Source organism: Hesperophylax consimilis, chromosome 27 (assembly GCF_061612785.1).
Source record: "Hesperophylax consimilis isolate HC1 chromosome 27, BYU_Hcon_1.0, whole genome shotgun sequence".
Lineage (NCBI taxonomy): Eukaryota > Metazoa > Arthropoda > Insecta > Trichoptera > Limnephilidae > Hesperophylax > Hesperophylax consimilis.
The window spans coordinates 2,025,202-2,044,468 of NC_142862.1; the positions used below are offsets into that span (position 1 = coordinate 2,025,202).

At 32.5% G+C, this 19,267-nt stretch overlaps 1 protein-coding gene across 7 annotated transcripts in view; it reads left to right on the forward strand.

Moving 5' to 3' along the window:
• The window catches only part of PIP5K59B (Phosphatidylinositol 4-phosphate 5-kinase 59B), a 95,080-nt gene that overhangs the window by 65,970 nt on the left and 9,843 nt on the right, over positions 1 to 19,267 (forward strand). For 3 of the 7 annotated variants that reach the window (XM_089648017.1, XM_089648024.1, XM_089648023.1), the window contains 5 exons: positions 497 to 669; positions 1,149 to 1,246; positions 1,730 to 1,845; positions 3,028 to 3,125; positions 7,722 to 10,931. In XM_089648017.1, the coding sequence (XP_089504143.1) occupies positions 497 to 669; positions 1,149 to 1,246; positions 1,730 to 1,845; positions 3,028 to 3,125; positions 7,722 to 7,760 (524 nt within the window). In that variant the 3' untranslated portion in view covers positions 7,761 to 10,931. Of the gene's footprint in view, positions 1 to 496; positions 670 to 1,148; positions 1,247 to 1,729; positions 1,846 to 3,027; positions 3,126 to 4,951; positions 4,980 to 7,721; positions 10,932 to 19,267 lie in introns of those variants that run through there. The other 4 variants (XM_089648019.1, XM_089648022.1, XM_089648020.1 and 1 more) reach the window with 4 other exon arrangements.

Below are 19,267 nucleotides of genomic sequence, written 5' to 3' on the forward strand. Positions count from 1 at the left end.
TAATTACTGCTTTCAGTTTCCTATTAGAAGTAATTATTCTTACTTATAAATCGGGAGAGATTTTCGAAGTGTGGAGATCTTAATTGTCACGAATTCTGAACATGCCTAGACTGTTATTACCTAAGCTAATTTAGCAATGTCATGAATTGATTTTTAATGTCAGAAAATGGACTCATTGTTTTTCATTGCTAATTGATTCAATATGACTCAGTGATTTATTTGAAATTTTAACTGGATGTTAATTTTATGTACAAAAATTTTTTTAGACGTCGTTATCACATTAAACACTTGTGATGATAATGTGGATGGTATCGAAAAATGATTAGATAATGGTCTAAACTCGGCTTTATATTTACGCCCCTTTTATGTAAGGAGGGAAGTGTTCGGAATTCATGTGCAAAAGATGAAAAACATTCAGGTCACTTGCTAGAACTAAACATAAGCGGCTAGTCGCTAGTCGGCCCTACTCCTGTAGTGACCCCCTTTCCCGTTGTAGGCCCCCCGCCCTCCTGCAGCAGCACCCCGCCTCCTCCCTTTGAGGACGCTGTGACGGGCCGGCGAGACCAGGAGCTGCAGCAGGGCAGGAATCAACACCGGGCCGCCGGATCCTCCAGGACGGACTCGACCTCGACTACGAGCAGCTCGGCCAGCGTCAGCCTGGCCCGGAAGGTATCTACTCTTTCAAATCTGAAAATTTATGGTTTCAATTGTCATCAATAGAGTTTGAAGTAGTTATGAAAAAAAAATTGTTGCGAGGAGAGTGGGAAGAGAAGAGAAAGGTTTGGAGAGTACCTGGCTATTCAGATGTGTTCACTAAACACGGCTGAAACTATTTCAAGCAACGTTTTATTCTGTATCGTTGTCTTCACCACTTCATCTAAAAGACATATTGTATTGTATGAATTGTCATAAGTTTGCAGTGGATATGAGGGATATATAAATAATCTTCTTTTTCATATTTTGTAGACATTGAACTTCCTCTTGTTTTGAAGGCCAAGTGTGCAAAATTTCATCAATAGCAAAGACACTCTTCTTTACATAAATAGGAGACACTCAAATACATATCTTAATCATGGATCACAGACTTGTTGGGATTATCTGTTCAATGTTCAATCCAGAATAATATTATAATGCAGTATGTTTTGTAGGGGCGAGGTGATAGTTCCATAATGACGCCGGCCGCCACCTCCACCTGCTCCGTGCTGACGGCGAGCAGCGCTTCTTCCATCGCAGCTGGAAATTCAAGGTGAATAGGAAAACATTCAAATACTTTACTGATTATACTGAACACCCATTTCTCTTTGACTAACTATGTAGTACTTCTGTGAAAAATAGTCCAAAAGAGTATGTTTTCTCTTGTATAATAAATTAAAACCCAAATTTCCTCTGAAATCATAAGATTTGTAAGTAGGTACTTAAATACCTACCTTAATTATAAACTATATATTTTAAGTGACATTTTTTTATTACGATCTGTCCAACTCAATGATAATTATTTTTCAAACTTTCTTCAGAGGTACCATTATTTTGAAAAAATGCAAATAAGAAAGTCCAAATAAATACGACGATTTCATATTTGAAAAGAGAATCTTTAATGTGCCATTAAAACTCCCATCATCGGAAATGGAATGTATAAACAAATTTACAAACAGATGAAATGCAAAACGGTCGAGTTAAAACAGGACTTCGCTGTTCTCAGTCTAAAATAAGTTGATATAATTGGTTACAGCTGCGGCGATGTGCGCGGCATCTGCTGGACCCCGCCCGCCTCCACGGAGGGATCCACCCCCACCTGGACCGAGGGCACTCCAAGCTTCACCGAGTCCAGCTCTAGCGGTGACCCAGGTTCCTTATTAATACATCAGTCAGTCAGCCACCAGTCGGCAGCCAACCTGGCGGGACCAGCATACGGCCATAATTTGTTAACCTGATCCATCGGCGGCTATCCTCGTACGTGGGTCTAGCGTATGTTGCGATCCATGAAATTTTACTAGAACACATGACAGGATAGATTGCGTTGCAAAGGTTAAGAGGAAACGCGGACAGCGTTTTGTCCATACAAACGTATTCCCCCACTGGATTTTGACACTAGTACGAAATTTTTTTTTATGTAATATAGATATCGATCACTCAACGCTGTGCCTTTTTTCGATAAGTTACTTCTTAAAGGAGTTAGGACCCTTGTGCATTTGTCCCTTCTGCTCAGAATAAATCTTTTAAATAATATACCTATTATTTTCTAAAATTTTTCAACGCCTGCTTTTGTTTTCTCTTAACTAGGTTTCATTATAAAGCTTTGATTGAGCCATGGCCGGCCTCATAAAGTTTTTCTGTCATAGAGACCGAAGTTCCTCATTTTCTTCCTCTTCATATTGTGGAAGAGTGTTGGAGATCCAAGTTGGATGCTGAGTTATTTAGCCAGTTCCCCATTAATAAACAGACTCCAGACCGACACTGTCTCCGACTCCTAGTGACAGTATAGTTATCCTAATTATACACAGTAAGACAGGAGCGCTGTTGAAAAGGGATCACGTTAAAAAAATACTTTCAAATTGGTAGTAGAGAGTTGGCTATATAACATTATATCCCCAGTAGCAAAAAGGCATGTTAAATGTCAACCATGTACAGATTTTAGGCACTTGTTTTGTATTCCAGCTCTGAACCCTTAGATGATAGAAACAAAGGGAGATATGGCATGGAAGCGTGCCGACTGTCGTCGAGCTATAACTAAACTCCACGAACTGTCAAAGGGGTGGAGTCGATGAAAGTTATGAATTTTGTGTGTAGGTGGAAACAAAGGCGGGGCGCTGTGCGTAGATACTATGGGTGAACAGTGTTATTATCACGCATTGTGTGCCAGTTTCATACTAATAATGGTTCTTGGTCCTTGTTTCTATTATTTATGTCTCCGCACCAGTGCCATTGTCATTGATCGAGATATCGCTAAAACAATCACAGCATTCCCGTCAACATATATGTTTCTAAGATTGTGAAAAGTGTTTCAAATCCCTTTGTCTTTTTATTCAGGATCTACTCCTGCCCGTCTGGCTGCTGGTGGGAGGAAACTCCCCGCTCCCCCCTCCCCCGCTGTGGAGCTAGCCATCAACTGCCTGACCAGTGAGATGGTGCGTACTACATAAATCAAATGTAACCATACTAAACAAACACGTCTCATGGCCTTACACCAAATGTTTTGTGTTATCATACGTCTTGTGCCATTCAAATCACGTAAACAGATTAAAGTTTCATCTTTAAAGGTTCGCAGGCAACAACTCACACTTCTAACAGATCTAAATACAATTGACAGCTCTTACATTAAATGTCTCATGTTATCATACGTTTTGTGCCGTTTAAATTACATAAACAGTCTGAATTTTCATATTTACAAGGTTTGCTGACAACTCACACTCATACGTAACAAATCTAGACAACTCTTGATGAGTCTTACACCAAATGTTTTGTGTTATCGCATGTGTTGTGCTATTGAAATCTCATAAACAGCTTGAACTTACACAGTTACAAGGTTTGCGACACAATCATATATAACAAGACTAAACATACATATATGATGGCTTTACAATAAATGTTGTCATCTTATCATACGTGTCGTGCCATTCTTTAATAAAGAGACTGACAACAGATCTAACAAGGGATTTACGAAGCTGAACAGATCATTCATCTTATTCACATTAAATTTCCGAAATAATCAACCATTTGTGATTCAGTGTGTGCTGTATTCAACATTCTGAAGTTTTTCATCATTATGATTATCAACCTTATGCAACCTAATAATAATTACTACTCCGTTTCTACCTTTCTCAACTGCGTCAATTTGAAACACATTAGTTTTTTTTAACTAAAATACTCTAGCAAATCCCCTTTTCAACCTTCCTTAATAACACGGATTTTTGTCATATTTTGCTGGTACTACCTAAAAAAGAAAACAAAGAACAACAAAACGAGGTCACACCATTGTAAACAAAAAATTCAGCAATTCTGTTTTGATGTCATTTAGAAGGTACATGCGTTTTTTTTAAACTCTTTCGATGGTTCACTTCATGTCAAGAGTCAGCATGCATACATACCTAAATACAATGTCTTTCAATACAAGATATAGGAATAGAAGATTGGTTGCCAGGCATTTCGGTATTACATCTTGTGATATCCTAGATATTATGCTTTTGAAAATAGCTATAACTTTGTGGTTATTCAACAAAGTTACATTGCTTCATTTATTTCCTAGATATTAGTTCAAGAGGTTACCCATAGATACCCTGTCGATAATGCGAAATTGAGACTTGAATAAATGCGATGCCACCTCAAGGTCGAGACCCAGAATAATTCCTACCGCCGGCTAAATAAGCCATCAGAGCTCATTGTTATCTATCACATTGCTATATATCACAAAGTCCAAAGTGTTTTTTTAACCCCGGTATTTTTATTGAAAGAGTTTGTGAGAAAATCCCGGAGTTACAACACATCCGAAAAATTCCTATAATTGAATAAATAACTTTCTACCCGTATCAATAGATGTCGTAAATTTAGAGTTTGTCATAAACATCGTAGTTAACAAGTAGTTAATATTCATCGCACTTTGCACTAAAATCATCGGCCGACTAAAACATTGATCAATTTGTCACTAATAACTTACTTATCTGGTGTGCAGGCATGATAACATTAATTATTCAATTACTTAATTAAAATCGTGCCCCAAAGTTAATGAAGAATACATGAATAATTATAAGTGCAACAGATTAATTATATATTGTGCCTACAAACCATTAATAATGCTTTTATTAAGCTTTTGTGACTAACATTAATATGTCATACTCATTTTCTAACCGTAATGAGCTTTTTTAACAAGAACTTTATCATACTTAATATATTACAATGTTATTATGTATTTGAAAAATACGGTATTTATATATTATTTTCTGTAATTTTTCTGTAGACAAATTGAATTTTACCGCACCACAACTTGTATGCCACCAAGCCGATATATATAAAAAACATCTATTCTCAACAAGAGTGTCATCACTATTCCCCCAAGTCTCCCAAGGGTCAAGAAATGATTACAGCGTGTACCCATAATGTTACCAATGCTTAGGCCAATTATCCTGTTATATAGAAGAATAAGATATAATATCTATTTTAAAATCATAGAGGTTCAGAATTATAATGAATTTTTATTCCTTTTGCAATGTTATTTCAAACAACATTGTTGTTGAGCAGAACGAATAGTGTTTATTAGTTTCACAGGTTAAATCTTTTGCTGGTTAAGACCCTTCTCCCACAGGGATACACAAGTATCCGATACATGAGGATTCAAGTATCTTGGTGACTACCGCCACACTTTTGCATGGAATTTTGTACACATGCATACGTTGCCGAAAACTTGTCGGCGATGTCCGACGGTCCTTGATCTGACTCACGAGACTTTAAACATGGCGTCACTCGTGTCAGATATTTTGTTATAATGAGCGTGCTTTAGATCAACGCTACGAACAAAACAGTCAACAATTAAAGACAGGATATAAAAATGACAGCTACAGCAACTGTTTGGTTGTGAGTGAGATTATTAAAGCATTCTAGTTTTGACAATTTTTGAAAACTGATTGGTGACGACGCGGATCTCATCATTTCAGTAGCGACATAAACGGATTGTGGGCGACAAGTTGTTTACAATGTGTTTACAAAACGTGAGTTTCGAATTCTTGTTTATCCCCGAGGAAGAAGGGCCTAAGTGCTCAATCATTGCACAAGCAATATTTACCTAGCCTGGGAATGTTCATCTTTGTTTAAAAAGATCATCAATACTGATTGTACCGATTAGTGTAAGTTACACTAGACTGCGTTGGACACATGAACCTAAAAGGCCCTGGATGGAGTTATTAGAGAACAATTTGAAGCTGCGGGGTGAGGGGGAAGACTAGTGTAGGTTATACTCTCATCAAATCCCCCAAAAAATCATAAGCTGTTATAATTGCATTAACAACACAAAAATTCGTTTAAATAGTTCATTATGTACCACTTTGCGTACAAATCACTTCAAAAGTTTGTCATACAAGATGGCTGCCAGGCAATTTCTCCTCACCCTAGATTTGGCTATAATGCCATTCATACAAAATTGCACTAATGCTCTGTCCAGGGTTTTCAGTTTCACGGTTGGACACAACGAATTCGTGCATTTGGACAAAATTTTAGCTCAACTGTCGCTAAGTTCGATTGGGAACAACGCCCGCAATGGTCAAAGGAAGCTTTTTGGGTTCATATAAAGAACATTGAGAATCATTGTGATTGCACAAAGTTGAAATTAAAAACCTCGTAAAGATCCCATCAGTGCTGATTCAGCGTGTTGCAACTCACTGAAGAGATAAATCAATGGAAGTATGTAGTGGGCATGTCAGTGTGCCTGAGGTAAGGTAATCATACCTTACTTCAGGTGAAATTAATAAATTTTTTTAAAATATCAATTTTTTTTCTTAACTCTTCAGGCCTCTGGCATATTAACTGTTTGTTTTTTAAAAACGCTGTCAGATGGTCAAATAATACGCTTTCAAATTTTATTGTTAGAAATTAACTTTTAATTTAAATTTTGAATGCAATTCAAATTTGTTTTTTAAAATAGCTCACCTTATGTTTTTCGTCTAAACACTGAACTAAAACAACCGAAAAAATTACATTTTATTTGACAAATGTATAACAAGTATTATTTTCAGCTCACTTTTTTATCGTTTCATATAAAAATAATTAATAAAAAATTTACAAAGTTTCATAAATTGTTCTCAAATTGCGGTCGGAACCTTTTGTTTCATATAGGTGCATATTTCAATTATTTTGTGGTTAACTTCTAGATTTGAATATAAAGCATGGTATTTTCTCTTTCTAACACCGTTTAGATCATATTTCTAACCATGACAGTAAGGGAGACACAACTATTTCTATTGGCCCATGTGAGCTGTTCCCAAAATTGAACAAATTACAGATCGGTATATATCACACTTCTATTGATTTTCTATTCAGTGGCGCCCCTATTTAAGTTCTATTGAATGATGTCATCTCTATGGTAAACATTAGTTTTTTTTTTAAATTTCTTTCACTTATCCATAGACAATTTTTTGATTAGTATCTTTTCCAAATTTTCCCTTTCCCTTAGTACTTTATTATGTAATTAGATTTAAGTTTATTTTTATAATAATGTAATAATTCTTTTTTGTGCATTCCCTTTTCGGACGCTGCTATTTGGATGATGTTTTTTCTTCTTGAATATGTGTTAAAACAAATGTTTATATTAATAACCAATCATTATTAATACTAAACCAACTCAATCTGTGCATTTTTAATTGAATACAATAATGATTGCTATTTATTTTTTATGATTTTAATTCGATATTAAACATGTGATACTATTTTTAATTAAATTTATTTTGTAATGTATTATGTATTTTTTAAACCAATTTAATTTTGTAATCATAATTTTTTTTAACTTTTTGTCTATAAATTTTATTTGACTATTTAAATTATTTCATCTAATTATTAATTTTTACAATGCTAATTAATCTGATGTCATATATGTATTACATAAAAAAACTAATTTATTAAAATGATTTTGAATATTTATATTATTGAATGCAATTTTTTTCTGTCACAAATCTTCATCACAATTCTTGATGTTTTCTCAAATTGTAACAAAACTATGAATATTTTAATTAATTTTACAGCAAACTCTTAAGAATCGTGTGGATTTTGATTATGAATGATGCTGAGATTTATGATGAGCGATTTGGTTGAATAATATGAAGAGGAAATAGTGTTGTAACCTTTTATCACTGCCATACTTATATTAGGATTTTTATTATGTTTTTGTCATTAAATGCCACAAATCTTTATGGAATGTTGAAACATTAAAACAATGGATACCCGTCAAATTTTTATGGCTTTCTAGAACAGTTGGTGGATACATTGAAAAATCGATTAATTAAATATGGTTCCTGTCAAATCTTTGTGGAATGCTAGAATTTTAGGAGGACACACTGAAAATCAACAAATTACATATGGATCCTGTCAAATCTTTATGGAATGCTAGAACATTTGGAGAACACACTGAAAATCAACAAATTAAATATGGATCCTGTCAAATCTTTGTGGAATGCTAGAATTTTAGGAGGACACACTGAAAATCAACAAATTAAATATGGATCCTGTCAAATCTTTATGGAATGCTAGAACATTAGGAGAACACACTGAAAATCAACAAATTAAATATGGATCCTGTCAAATCTTTATGGAATGCTAGAACATTAGGAGGATATACTGAAATTCAACAAATTAAATATGGATCCTGTCACATCTTAATGCTAGAACATTAGGAGAACACACTAAAAATCAACAAATTAAATATGGTTCCTGTCAATTCTTTATGGAATGATAGAACATTAGGAGGATATACTGAAAATCAACAAATTAAATATGTATCCTGTCAAATCTTTATGGAATGCTAAAATATTAGGAGGACACACTAAAAATCAACAAATTAAATATGGATCCTGTCAAATCTTTGTTGAATGCTAGAATATTATAAGGACACACTGAAAATCAACAAATTAAATATGGATCCTGTAATTGTGGAATGCTAGAACATTAGAAGTACCTACAAATTGAAACATCACGAAAAATTATAAAATGACATAATGATTATTACTAACACATTACAATAGGGTACCCATCACTTGAAAATATTTTTTTCCAAGATTTCAGTTTTGTTGGCATTGGCAAAATAAAAAAAACGCGTAAAAGTATTGGCATGTGAATTTAATAAAAATTGTTAAAACATTTCAGCGTGTTTGAGTGTGTGCTTCATTATTACGTGTTCATTTTTATTACATTTTGATTTCGCGATTGTGTAGCATTATGGAACGTTTCCCCAGCATTATGGAATATTTTCGTAAAGTTGTGGAAGATTTCCGTAGCATTTCTGTAATGTTATTTCTGCGATGTTATGGAAAATTTTTGGAGATTGTGGTATATTTTCGTAACGTTTCCGTAGCAGTCCTGTAATGGCGTGAATAATTTCTGTAACATTAAGGAATTCATTTATGAACATTTCTATAAAATTATAGAATGCTTTCATAACATTACAGAACATTAGCTTGAATTATTGTAAATAATTAGGTATACAAAATTTAAAACATAACATTCAAATTGTATTTAATCGGTAAGCATCGTTAAATCGTTCACATCATATAATTTACACTGGTGATCATCACTTAGTTTTAATTCATCATTAATATTCAAATGTAAGTAACTTTACTTGTTTTTGTGATAACAGTAATATTAATCCATTAAAATATTTTTTGCCTTTTACATAAATTTGTAATTTTTATCTTTGTGCACTGCGTATTATAGGTATTTTGTAACTCAAATTCTAAATTCCAGTGATTTGATTGTAACAAATAAAATTTGTTTTTCAGTGTTGTAAATCGTAAAATACTCATTTAGTTTCTTTATTTATTAAAGGCGGTACTTAAAAGTAGGTATACCTATAATAGAGACCATCTGCAAATTTTTTAACAATTTTCCCAAATAAAAAGTTTTTTCATCTTTAAACCGTAGGGGCCGGCAAGAAATTGCACTAAATGAAAAGGCTTTTTGTCAAAGCCAATACGTAGACAATACCATACTTGATAAAGTTACATTTTTATTTTTGTCTAACTAATCTAGTAAAGGTAATATCCGAAGGTAGAGTGAATGTATAAGGACAACACTGCAATTGCAGTGCTTTGTTCCGTGCATGGGTACGATTCTTCAACACTGCAAATGCAGGGCTCCGACCCTTGGGGGTTAAGCTGAAAAAATAAACTTTATTACAAAAAATTGTATAGAAAGGTCACTTACGTGGTATATAATTTCTCTATTTCTTTGGTTGTTTTTGGGGTTCTTATAATAGATTTTCTCTTTAAAGCTTTCTCTCTTATAATTCTTTGAGTTTCATTTAACCTCTCCGCCGCTGCGGACACAGATACCTGCGCGAATAAACCGTGCACTCGGCGCAACGCTCACATATGCGTTAAAATCAGAAACGTGGTGGAAAGGTTACTTAAGGTTGAAAGTCATTATTGTTCCACGTGGATTAATATGTAATACCAAATGGCCTTAAAGACGCCCTGAAAACACCCAATTTATTTGCTAATTTTTGAATGTATGTTATAGCACTTTTTTGTATCGAACGTGTAAGTGCCAATATTATTAAATAATACACAACATTATTACGAAAATGTTCAAATTAAATTTAGGTACTGAAACAAAATCACAAAATAATTGAAGAATTATTTTACACCTGTTTCTTTCTTCATACTGAAGAAACTTCTTCCAAATTGATCTTTATATAAGACTTTCTTATCTAAATGCTGATAAATTGAGGCGTTCAACAAGGTTGATAGGTTTGCTATGTAATTGTTTCCAGAACAATCCTGCAGGTGATCACTTTGCAAATAAACGTTGTAACAAACTCGGTTTTCAATCCTTTCATCACTGCGGATGTGATAAACATAAATTCTAAACATGTCAATATAGTTTTGTCATTCTACATCATATCAACGTAATATTCTTCTCTCGAGTCCAATTTAGGTCTTCCTGCATTAATGTATTGTGTTTAATCTGTATTTTGTGTAAACTACTGTCCCTTAGGCCGAAATCACTTCGCATCTTCGGTAAGTTTGACTAATTTACACTGAACATTGTGTAAATTGACCCTATTTCTTTATACCTTTCGTAAGTTAGTCAAATTTATCTTGAATTTTATGCAAGATGGTTTTTTACCATGAACTTTGTTTGAAATGTCGACTTTTATCATTGATCTTGCATAAAATGTCATCCTTTACCTTTGATCTTGTGTAAAATGTTATCTTTTACCTTAGATCTTCTGTAAAGTGTCATCTTTTACCTTCAATCTTGTGTAAAATGTTATCTTTTACCTTAGATCTTCTGTAAAGTGTCATCTTTTACCTTCAATCTTTTGTAAATTGTTATTATTTACCTTAGATCTTGTGTAAAGTGTCATATTTTACCTTCGATCTTGTGTAAAATTTACTCTTTTACTTCAGATCTTACATAAAAAATCAACAACTTACCTGCGATCTTGTATAAAATATTATGTTTTAGTCTCGATCTTGTGTGAAAATTCGACATTCATCAAGTTTGTTGTGTAAAACCATCAACATATTCCATCGTGTGCAAGGTATGAGTGAATCCGGTGTCTTGTGTAAATTACTGTCCTCTAGATGGATTACACGATGCGACACGCGCCTAGTGTCCGGTGCTCGCGCTACTGCATTAAATGTCCCGAGCATTGCGCACCAACTAAAGCGTGGTTGTGTAATTCAAACTACCTTAAACTTAGTACATAATGTTTAGCTATTGTATTTCAAATGAATTATATCACTATTATTAATATGTGTCTGTTGTGAAGTTTTGTATGCAAAGATGTTTCCAATATTTCTTAGTTAAATTACATATATTTATTTCACTTCATTTTACTTTACCTCATGAAATAAAACAGAAAATTGTTGTTTATTAACCGCTTCTGTGCCAGGAGCGAGTTAACTCGCATTCTTGGCCTGCTGTGCACAGCTACACTTCTACCTACTGGCATTTAAAAGGTTAAAAAGAGTGGAAGTTTAACAGTAAATATTAAACTCATTCTCGTTTCTCAGCTTCGTTCAAAATGGGAATGTTTTAGTACAATGCAATTACTCAATATGTATTGTCATTTTGATTTTGTAAGGAGTCAGACTGAAATGTTCACACTGGAGTCACAGCTGGCTTTTTGCCAAGTTGTTTTGTGGCTATTTAAAATTATATAGGCTGAATTTAGCTACAGATCCGTTTACCAAACTATCATCGACTGTCACCATTTTTTCAAATTGTACCTGTAAGTATGAAAGAAAACAGGTTCGTATATGATAATCTTAACACACTTCAAGCAGGGGGAAAATAAGGTCCCATCTAAGAGAAAAAGGATTTTGCTTTAAACTGCTGTATCTTTGAAAATAATGCATATATTTAAATGAGTTTTTTTACTTAGTCACCACACCCCAAGTATAAAAGTACTGCCTGAAATTAAAACCTACTGTATAATACAAATCCATAAAATGAAGTTAAAGTCAATTTTGGGCCATTCAGTGATGTTTTAACAAAAAAATTGGCTTATACTTTTGCAAAAATCATTACAAAAAAGAAGGATTTCCGCATCTCCTTTGCCATAAGTTTGAGGATTTACTACCCACTCTACAGGATTAGTGTAATTCCCTATTGATTAAATATCTTTCCACACAAGGGACAAGATACGATAATGTGAGACTTGTATTTACAATGTATTTACAATGTTTCTTATATTACAATTTGAGTGTTGTACAATATTCATATAGAATTATCGGACAGCAATGCTTTTACAGCCATTCAATTGCGACCGGTGTAAAAGCCAGAACTACCCTTTCCGCTGGAAGTTTGTTAACATTCCAACTTTTTGTCTCTTTGAAAATACATTGTAAAAACGTAAACCTTTTGCAAACGTTTGAACATTTCACTATTTCAACCATTTCAATGCTGCCTTTTTCAACGCAACCTATCACGTTTTTACACAACGTATGTGCTTTAGTGAATCTTTGTACGAAGATAGCGGCAGATGGATCACATACTCGACAGCCACCTAGAGAAGGTTATTTTGATGTCTGAATATCCAGCTTCGTTAATAATATTATTACAAGATGATAATGTGAAGATTTTTAAATGATATGCAATATTGGAAACATCTTTAGAATACGTAATAAACCCCATTTTCTAATGCTATTGCTAAGTGTTTACCGCTTTGGATATTAATTTGTTAAGTACCTACTGTTGAAGAAATCATTAAAAGTATTGTATAATTACATACTATTTGTATAATATATTTATACTATTAATAATATAAACCAAAGCAAGAAATACTATCAAAATAATTATTTAATTGTTCTTGTTTTTTCGGGGCAGGCAATTAAAAAAAAAAAAACGTTTATAACCATTTGGAAAGTTATTTTTTCACCATTTAACCCATGCTCATAAAATCAGTTCTGTCACGGGGTCGTTGGGTTAAATTCCCATAAATTACATAAAATTTTTGGTTAAATAATTTAATTTGTTTTTATTTAAAAAAAAGCCCATATTGTTTGCTTTGATTCAGAAAATCAGCATATTTTACAAATATAACCTCTTTCTAATTCAATTGAAACCTATACCAAATTAAATATGTAGCTAAGAAAAATATAACATGTTCCTACCTGCTAACTCGTTACCGTATTATATATGTCATGTATTATGTTAAACCATGTTGGAATAACATACTTACATTATCCACTTAAAGTTAAACAAATATATTAAAATAATTCAGTATGTTGATAAATAATTTTAACAATATCAAATATACTTGTGTTAATGAATTTGAAAGAAGTAATATAACATTCCGATTCCAAGCATTTCAATAGTCAAACTGGTGTTCCACAAGGTTCTCAACTGTGTCCACCCTTAAAATGTGTCATATTCAATTCAAGTATAATCACTCTTATATTATATTTGATAACATATAATTTTGTGATTCAATCGTTTTATAAATCTGTGTAGTATTTTATTCAGATATGCATTTAAAATGGCCATTTTTCTTTTTTACATTCCAAGAGCATTTCAATTTCAAAAGACAAATAACATGGGAATCTCTTGATGTGTTTTAATTAAATCTCAGTTGTACTATGTATTGTAAAGTTAACCTACAGATTAAAGCTAGCATTTACTTGTGTTTTTTTCAAATACATTTTTAATTTATTTCCATCATTTTCATATCAAATTTAGTCAAACTCCATGTAAATTTCTTATAAAATTATAAATTAGTCAAGATCAATATTTTCTGGTGTTGTATTTTCTACTTGCTTGAATCTAAAATTAAATAAGTACTATATTAATATGACTTTGAGAAACAATTTTTAAACTTCATCAACCTGACAATAAAAGAGGTTTCATTCATTCATTCATTCAATGGTGTATTTAGCAAGCAGCGAAAATTTGTCCAAACAGTCGTCATACTAGGATCTGCAGACAACTGTCACTTAGGCCAGGTGCGTTGGTGACTTTTGTGACCGCAACAGTTTCACGTCACTGTTTCAAAATCCATTGCAGCTTATGGAGGTGCGAGCATGTGTCGATGTGACATTAGGGAGATTTTTTATATATATATCAATGGATTTTAAAACAGTGACGTAAAACTGTTGCCGTGACAAAAGTCACTTGTGCACTCTTAGTCTTAGAATCATCTAATTCTCAATTTGTCATAGATTGAAAAATGTTCAAATAGTTACATGCATAACTGAAATCACTTTCAAATTACCACTCAATAATTATTTACTGACTTATTTTGAATTTCATACTTTTTCGCTGTTTGTAAAAGTATAAGTTTAATTAAATGCATCTGCAAATTTTAAGTTATTATTATTTTGAAAATTAGTAACTTTGCGATTACTTGACTTTATTAAATAAAGCTCTTTAACTTTGTGTACATATTTATTTTTGCAAAAGCATGCAACTGGTTTCGACACAACCGTTAGGGTAGATGGTAACCGATATTTTGGTTATAATCAAATGATTGTATGCAACAGATCGTATGTGAAAAGATCATAATTACCATTTGATTGTAAATTACCATTTGATCATAAATTACCATTTGATCGTAAGTTACCATTTGGTCATTATTACCATTTAATCAAAAATTAACATTTGATAATAAATTACCATTTGATCGTAAATTACCATTTGCTCGTAAATTACCATTTGATCTTAAGTAACGATTTGGTCATTATTATCATTTGATCATAAATTACCATTTGATCGTAAATTAACATTTGATAATAAATTACCATTTGATCGTAAATCACCATTTGATCGTATTACCATTTGATCGTAAATTACCATTTGATATTTATTGTTTACTGCTTATTTATTGTGTACAGATTTACGTGATATAAACTTCCAAAAACCAGCATTTAATATGATTACGACAAGTATTAAAATGTATTGTTTAGTTATCTTGTACATTATATCATAAAATAAATGATTACACGTAAATTATATCAAATCTTTTTACTTTAACGTGACACTATTATTTGCTTATTATTTGCCTACGATCATTTGAGAGTTACAATCATTTGATTACGATAATTTTGTATACAATCATTTTGTTTACAATCATTTCACCTGTAAACCTGTACTTTTATTGAAACTAGTTAACAAGTTGTTTATATTAAAGTGATGTACACAAAGTTACAATTTTTAAGTTAAAATAAAACTCTGCAAAAATTTTCACATGAAAAAATTACCTTACCCACTTACTGATAAATTACCTTGAATTTGCTTCCAGGTCTCTCAATACAAACCATTCGATTCTTCAAATTTATGTTCATCTATTTTTATTTGATTCAATAACATTTCTTTAAAACATTTGACGATGTGGGCCTCACCGGGTGCATTACCCGAGTGTATGTTATTGTGTAGCTCTATTTATTTATTCCTTTTATAAAATTGTATGTATCCATTGAGAGTGTAAGAATGCTTCCGAAATGTAACCATTTGATTGTTCTTAGAATATGTACTAGAAAAATCTCCCTTTAAAATTAAAAAAAGACAGCTTCTTTAATAAATTAAAAAATATGCCAGCCTAAGAAAAGCTATTAAGTATTTAAAAATATTTTTTAACTCTAGGAATCTTGAATTTTAAAGCCACATCAATTCAAGCTCTTACACAAATTTGTGAAAATAGTTAATAATTCATACACAATACAATATAACTGTATATTATTATTTGTCAAATTCTTCCTCTTGCACGAATTTGTGGAAATCAATATATATTATTAAAGTATGTGTACAATGTGCTTGCTGCTAAAACTCAGAAACGAGTCCCAGTATGATCAAGGGAGTTATATGGTGTGGTAGCCCTTTATCCCGCATACATGAAGAAGGTTCCCGTTTTTACCTGAAGGGCAAACTTTTGAAGATATAAGGGCTGGAAGTTACGCCCTCTAGAAATTTCTAGAACAGTCCAGAATATTAGAGAGTACTCAATAGCATTTCACAGCATTAGAGAACATCCCGGAACATTCGGGAATATCCCGGAACTTCCCAGAACTTCCCAGATCATAATGATCTAAAAACGGGATTACAGGCCGTTTCCTGAGAAGCTTGTAGTATCTTCGTAATCGTGACAATACATTGGGATCTCTAAATAGTATAAAACAAAGTCACTATACGCATCTGTCTGTTTGTGCGCCTAATTCTTCTAAACTATGCAACAGAGTTTGATAGAGTATTCACTATCATTTAGAGAATTTCTTCTGGAAGGTTTATACCTATATATATTTATATAATACATGGAATTACTACTATATATTGAAAGTAGAGAAAAGTCAAGCAACACCGGGCATCAACATCAACATCACGCATTACACGTCAGCTAGTAGTTGATAATTTATACACAGAACAATAAATCTGTATGTATTATTATTTGTGAAATTCTCCCCCTTACACAAATGTGTGGAAATAGTTAATAATTCATACACAATACAATATAACTGTATGTATTATTATTTCTCAAAGACTTCTTCCTGTGCCTTCTGGCCCTTGTGATGGTAATTTCAGCAATAGTGAAAATATTTGTGATAAAAATATTTTGTTAAATTACATATCGTCAGTATTAGTCCAATACCGCAGAAGAACCATTCGCAAAAATGTTCAGGAGGGACAAAAAACATATCTAGCATACGCATTCTTGCTTGCTTACGTACTGGGGATGGTTCATTTGCAGTATTGACTTTAACAGGTTGAGTGAGTATGCGGGGTGCCAATCACGCGATTACTCGTGATAACAGTCTTCTTCTTCTTCTTCAATGGCGCTACAGCCCATTTCGAGCCTTGGCCTCCTTTAACATGAGCCTCCACCGCCCTCTGTCCTCGGCCGTCGTCTTCCAATCTGCAACATGGAGTAGTAGTCTGGCATCTTTCCTGACATCGTCCTCCCATCTCAGCCTAGGTCTGCCCGCCTTTCGTTTGCCTCCCGGGTGTCCTGTTAGAACCTTCTTTGGTACACGTGTGCTTGGCATTCGGTGCACATGTCCGGCCCATCTTAGTCTTGGGAGCCGTAAATGAGTAGAGAGTCTGGGAGCTTGGTAGATGTCATATAGCTCCTTATTGTGGCGGATTCTCCATGCCTCTCCCTCTCGCACCGCTCCTAAGATTCTTCTCGCGATAACAGTATTTACTTTTATTCGTCAGTACCCCCCCACAAATCACTCACAAATGTGTAATTTTTATTTTCCCGATTTCCAACATATCTAATTACTTTAAATCATAAAATATTTCATAGTGATTTATTTTTGCGGTATTAAACGTTGGCTAAAAAAGGAGGTAGTGGAACATGGCGTAATACCCCAAAAATAAATCACTATGATACTTTTGGCCATGAAAATCTCAAATCACAACCACAAAATGTTTGACTAAAAGCATAAACGAACGCTACAGAAATGATTTGTCAGGAAAAAATCTGCATTTCCCACTCTTCTCCGTTGTCAGAGCGACAGTCAACATGTTGACTGAATACAAGCAGTCTATTGGTCAATTTAAATATTTGACAGCAATAATCAATGCGGCTTACGCTGTTCAACTGAAAGCGCAAAAAATTATGTATTTTTAAATTATTGGTTCATACATACTTGAACTTACGTAGACAGTCTATCTAATATATAAAAGATACAGATTTTTCATTTTGATTTGTGTAACAGTTTGAACTGCATGTATAGATGACTGAATATTCGGATTTCTAAGTTTTGGATAAAAATAATTTTTTTCTAAGATTTGCTTACAAAAATGTATCAGAAAAAAATTAGCTTACATCTTGGAAGAAATTAAGCCCTCATTTTGAAAGCAGCAAGTGTGATGCAATTATATCCTATGCTTTCTTCTAGAGATCCCCATTGTTTTAGAATTATAACTCTTTGCTTTCTATAACATTTATATAACCTCTCAAATAAAACATTTTAGCTAAAAGGGAGATTTTTTTAATGTTTCTTCTATAACGATATAAAATAATTAAATGTCTTATTTTTTCTCATGTTTGTTTTTTATTGAATCTTGTGCGTATAGTATAATGTTTATTATGATATATAATGTTTATTAATTTACTCCTTTAAATCATTTTGAGTACATAATTGTCATATTATTATTATTGCTAGCATTTTAAGTGTGTATAATGTTTTTGACATTCATAAACTTGTACATTATTTATTGGACTTAAGATATCGTGTTGTTTCATTATAATATTAAAAAAATGAAAAGTTATTAAAACTATTATAAAAATTACCATGTTTTTTTAGTGTAGTCACTCCTAGACAAATACTATTAACCTTTATATATCAATCATCCAATTCATTAGTTAGACATCTACAAATACTATTAACCTTTATATATCAATCATCCAGTTCATTAGTTAGACATCTACAAATACTATTAACCTTTATATATCAATCATCCAGTTCATTAGTTAGACATCTACAAATACTATTAACCTTTATATATCAATCATCCAATTCATTAGTTAGACATCTACAAATACTATTAACCTTTATATATCAATCATCCAATTCATTAGTTAGACATCTACAAATACTATTAACCTTTATATATCAATCATCCAATTCATTAGTTAGACATCTACAAATACTATTAACCTTTATATATCAATCATCCAGTTCATTAGTTAGACATCTACAAATACTATTAACCTTTATATATCAATCATCCAGTTCATTAGTTAGACATCTACAAATACTATTAACCTTTATATATCAATCATCCAATTCATTAGTTAGACATCTACAAATACTATTAACCTTTATATATCAATCATCCAATTCATTAGTTAGACATCTACAAATACTATTAACCTTTATATATCAATCATCCAATTCATTAGTTAGACATCTACAAATACTATTAACCTTTATATATCAATCATCCAATTCATTAGTTAGACATCTACAAATACTATTAACCTTTATATATCAATCATCCAATTCATTAGTTAGACATCTACAAATACTATTAACCTTTATATATCAATCATCCAATTCATTAGTTAGACATCTACAAATACTATTAACCTTTATATATCAATCATCCAGTTCATTAGTTAGACATCTAC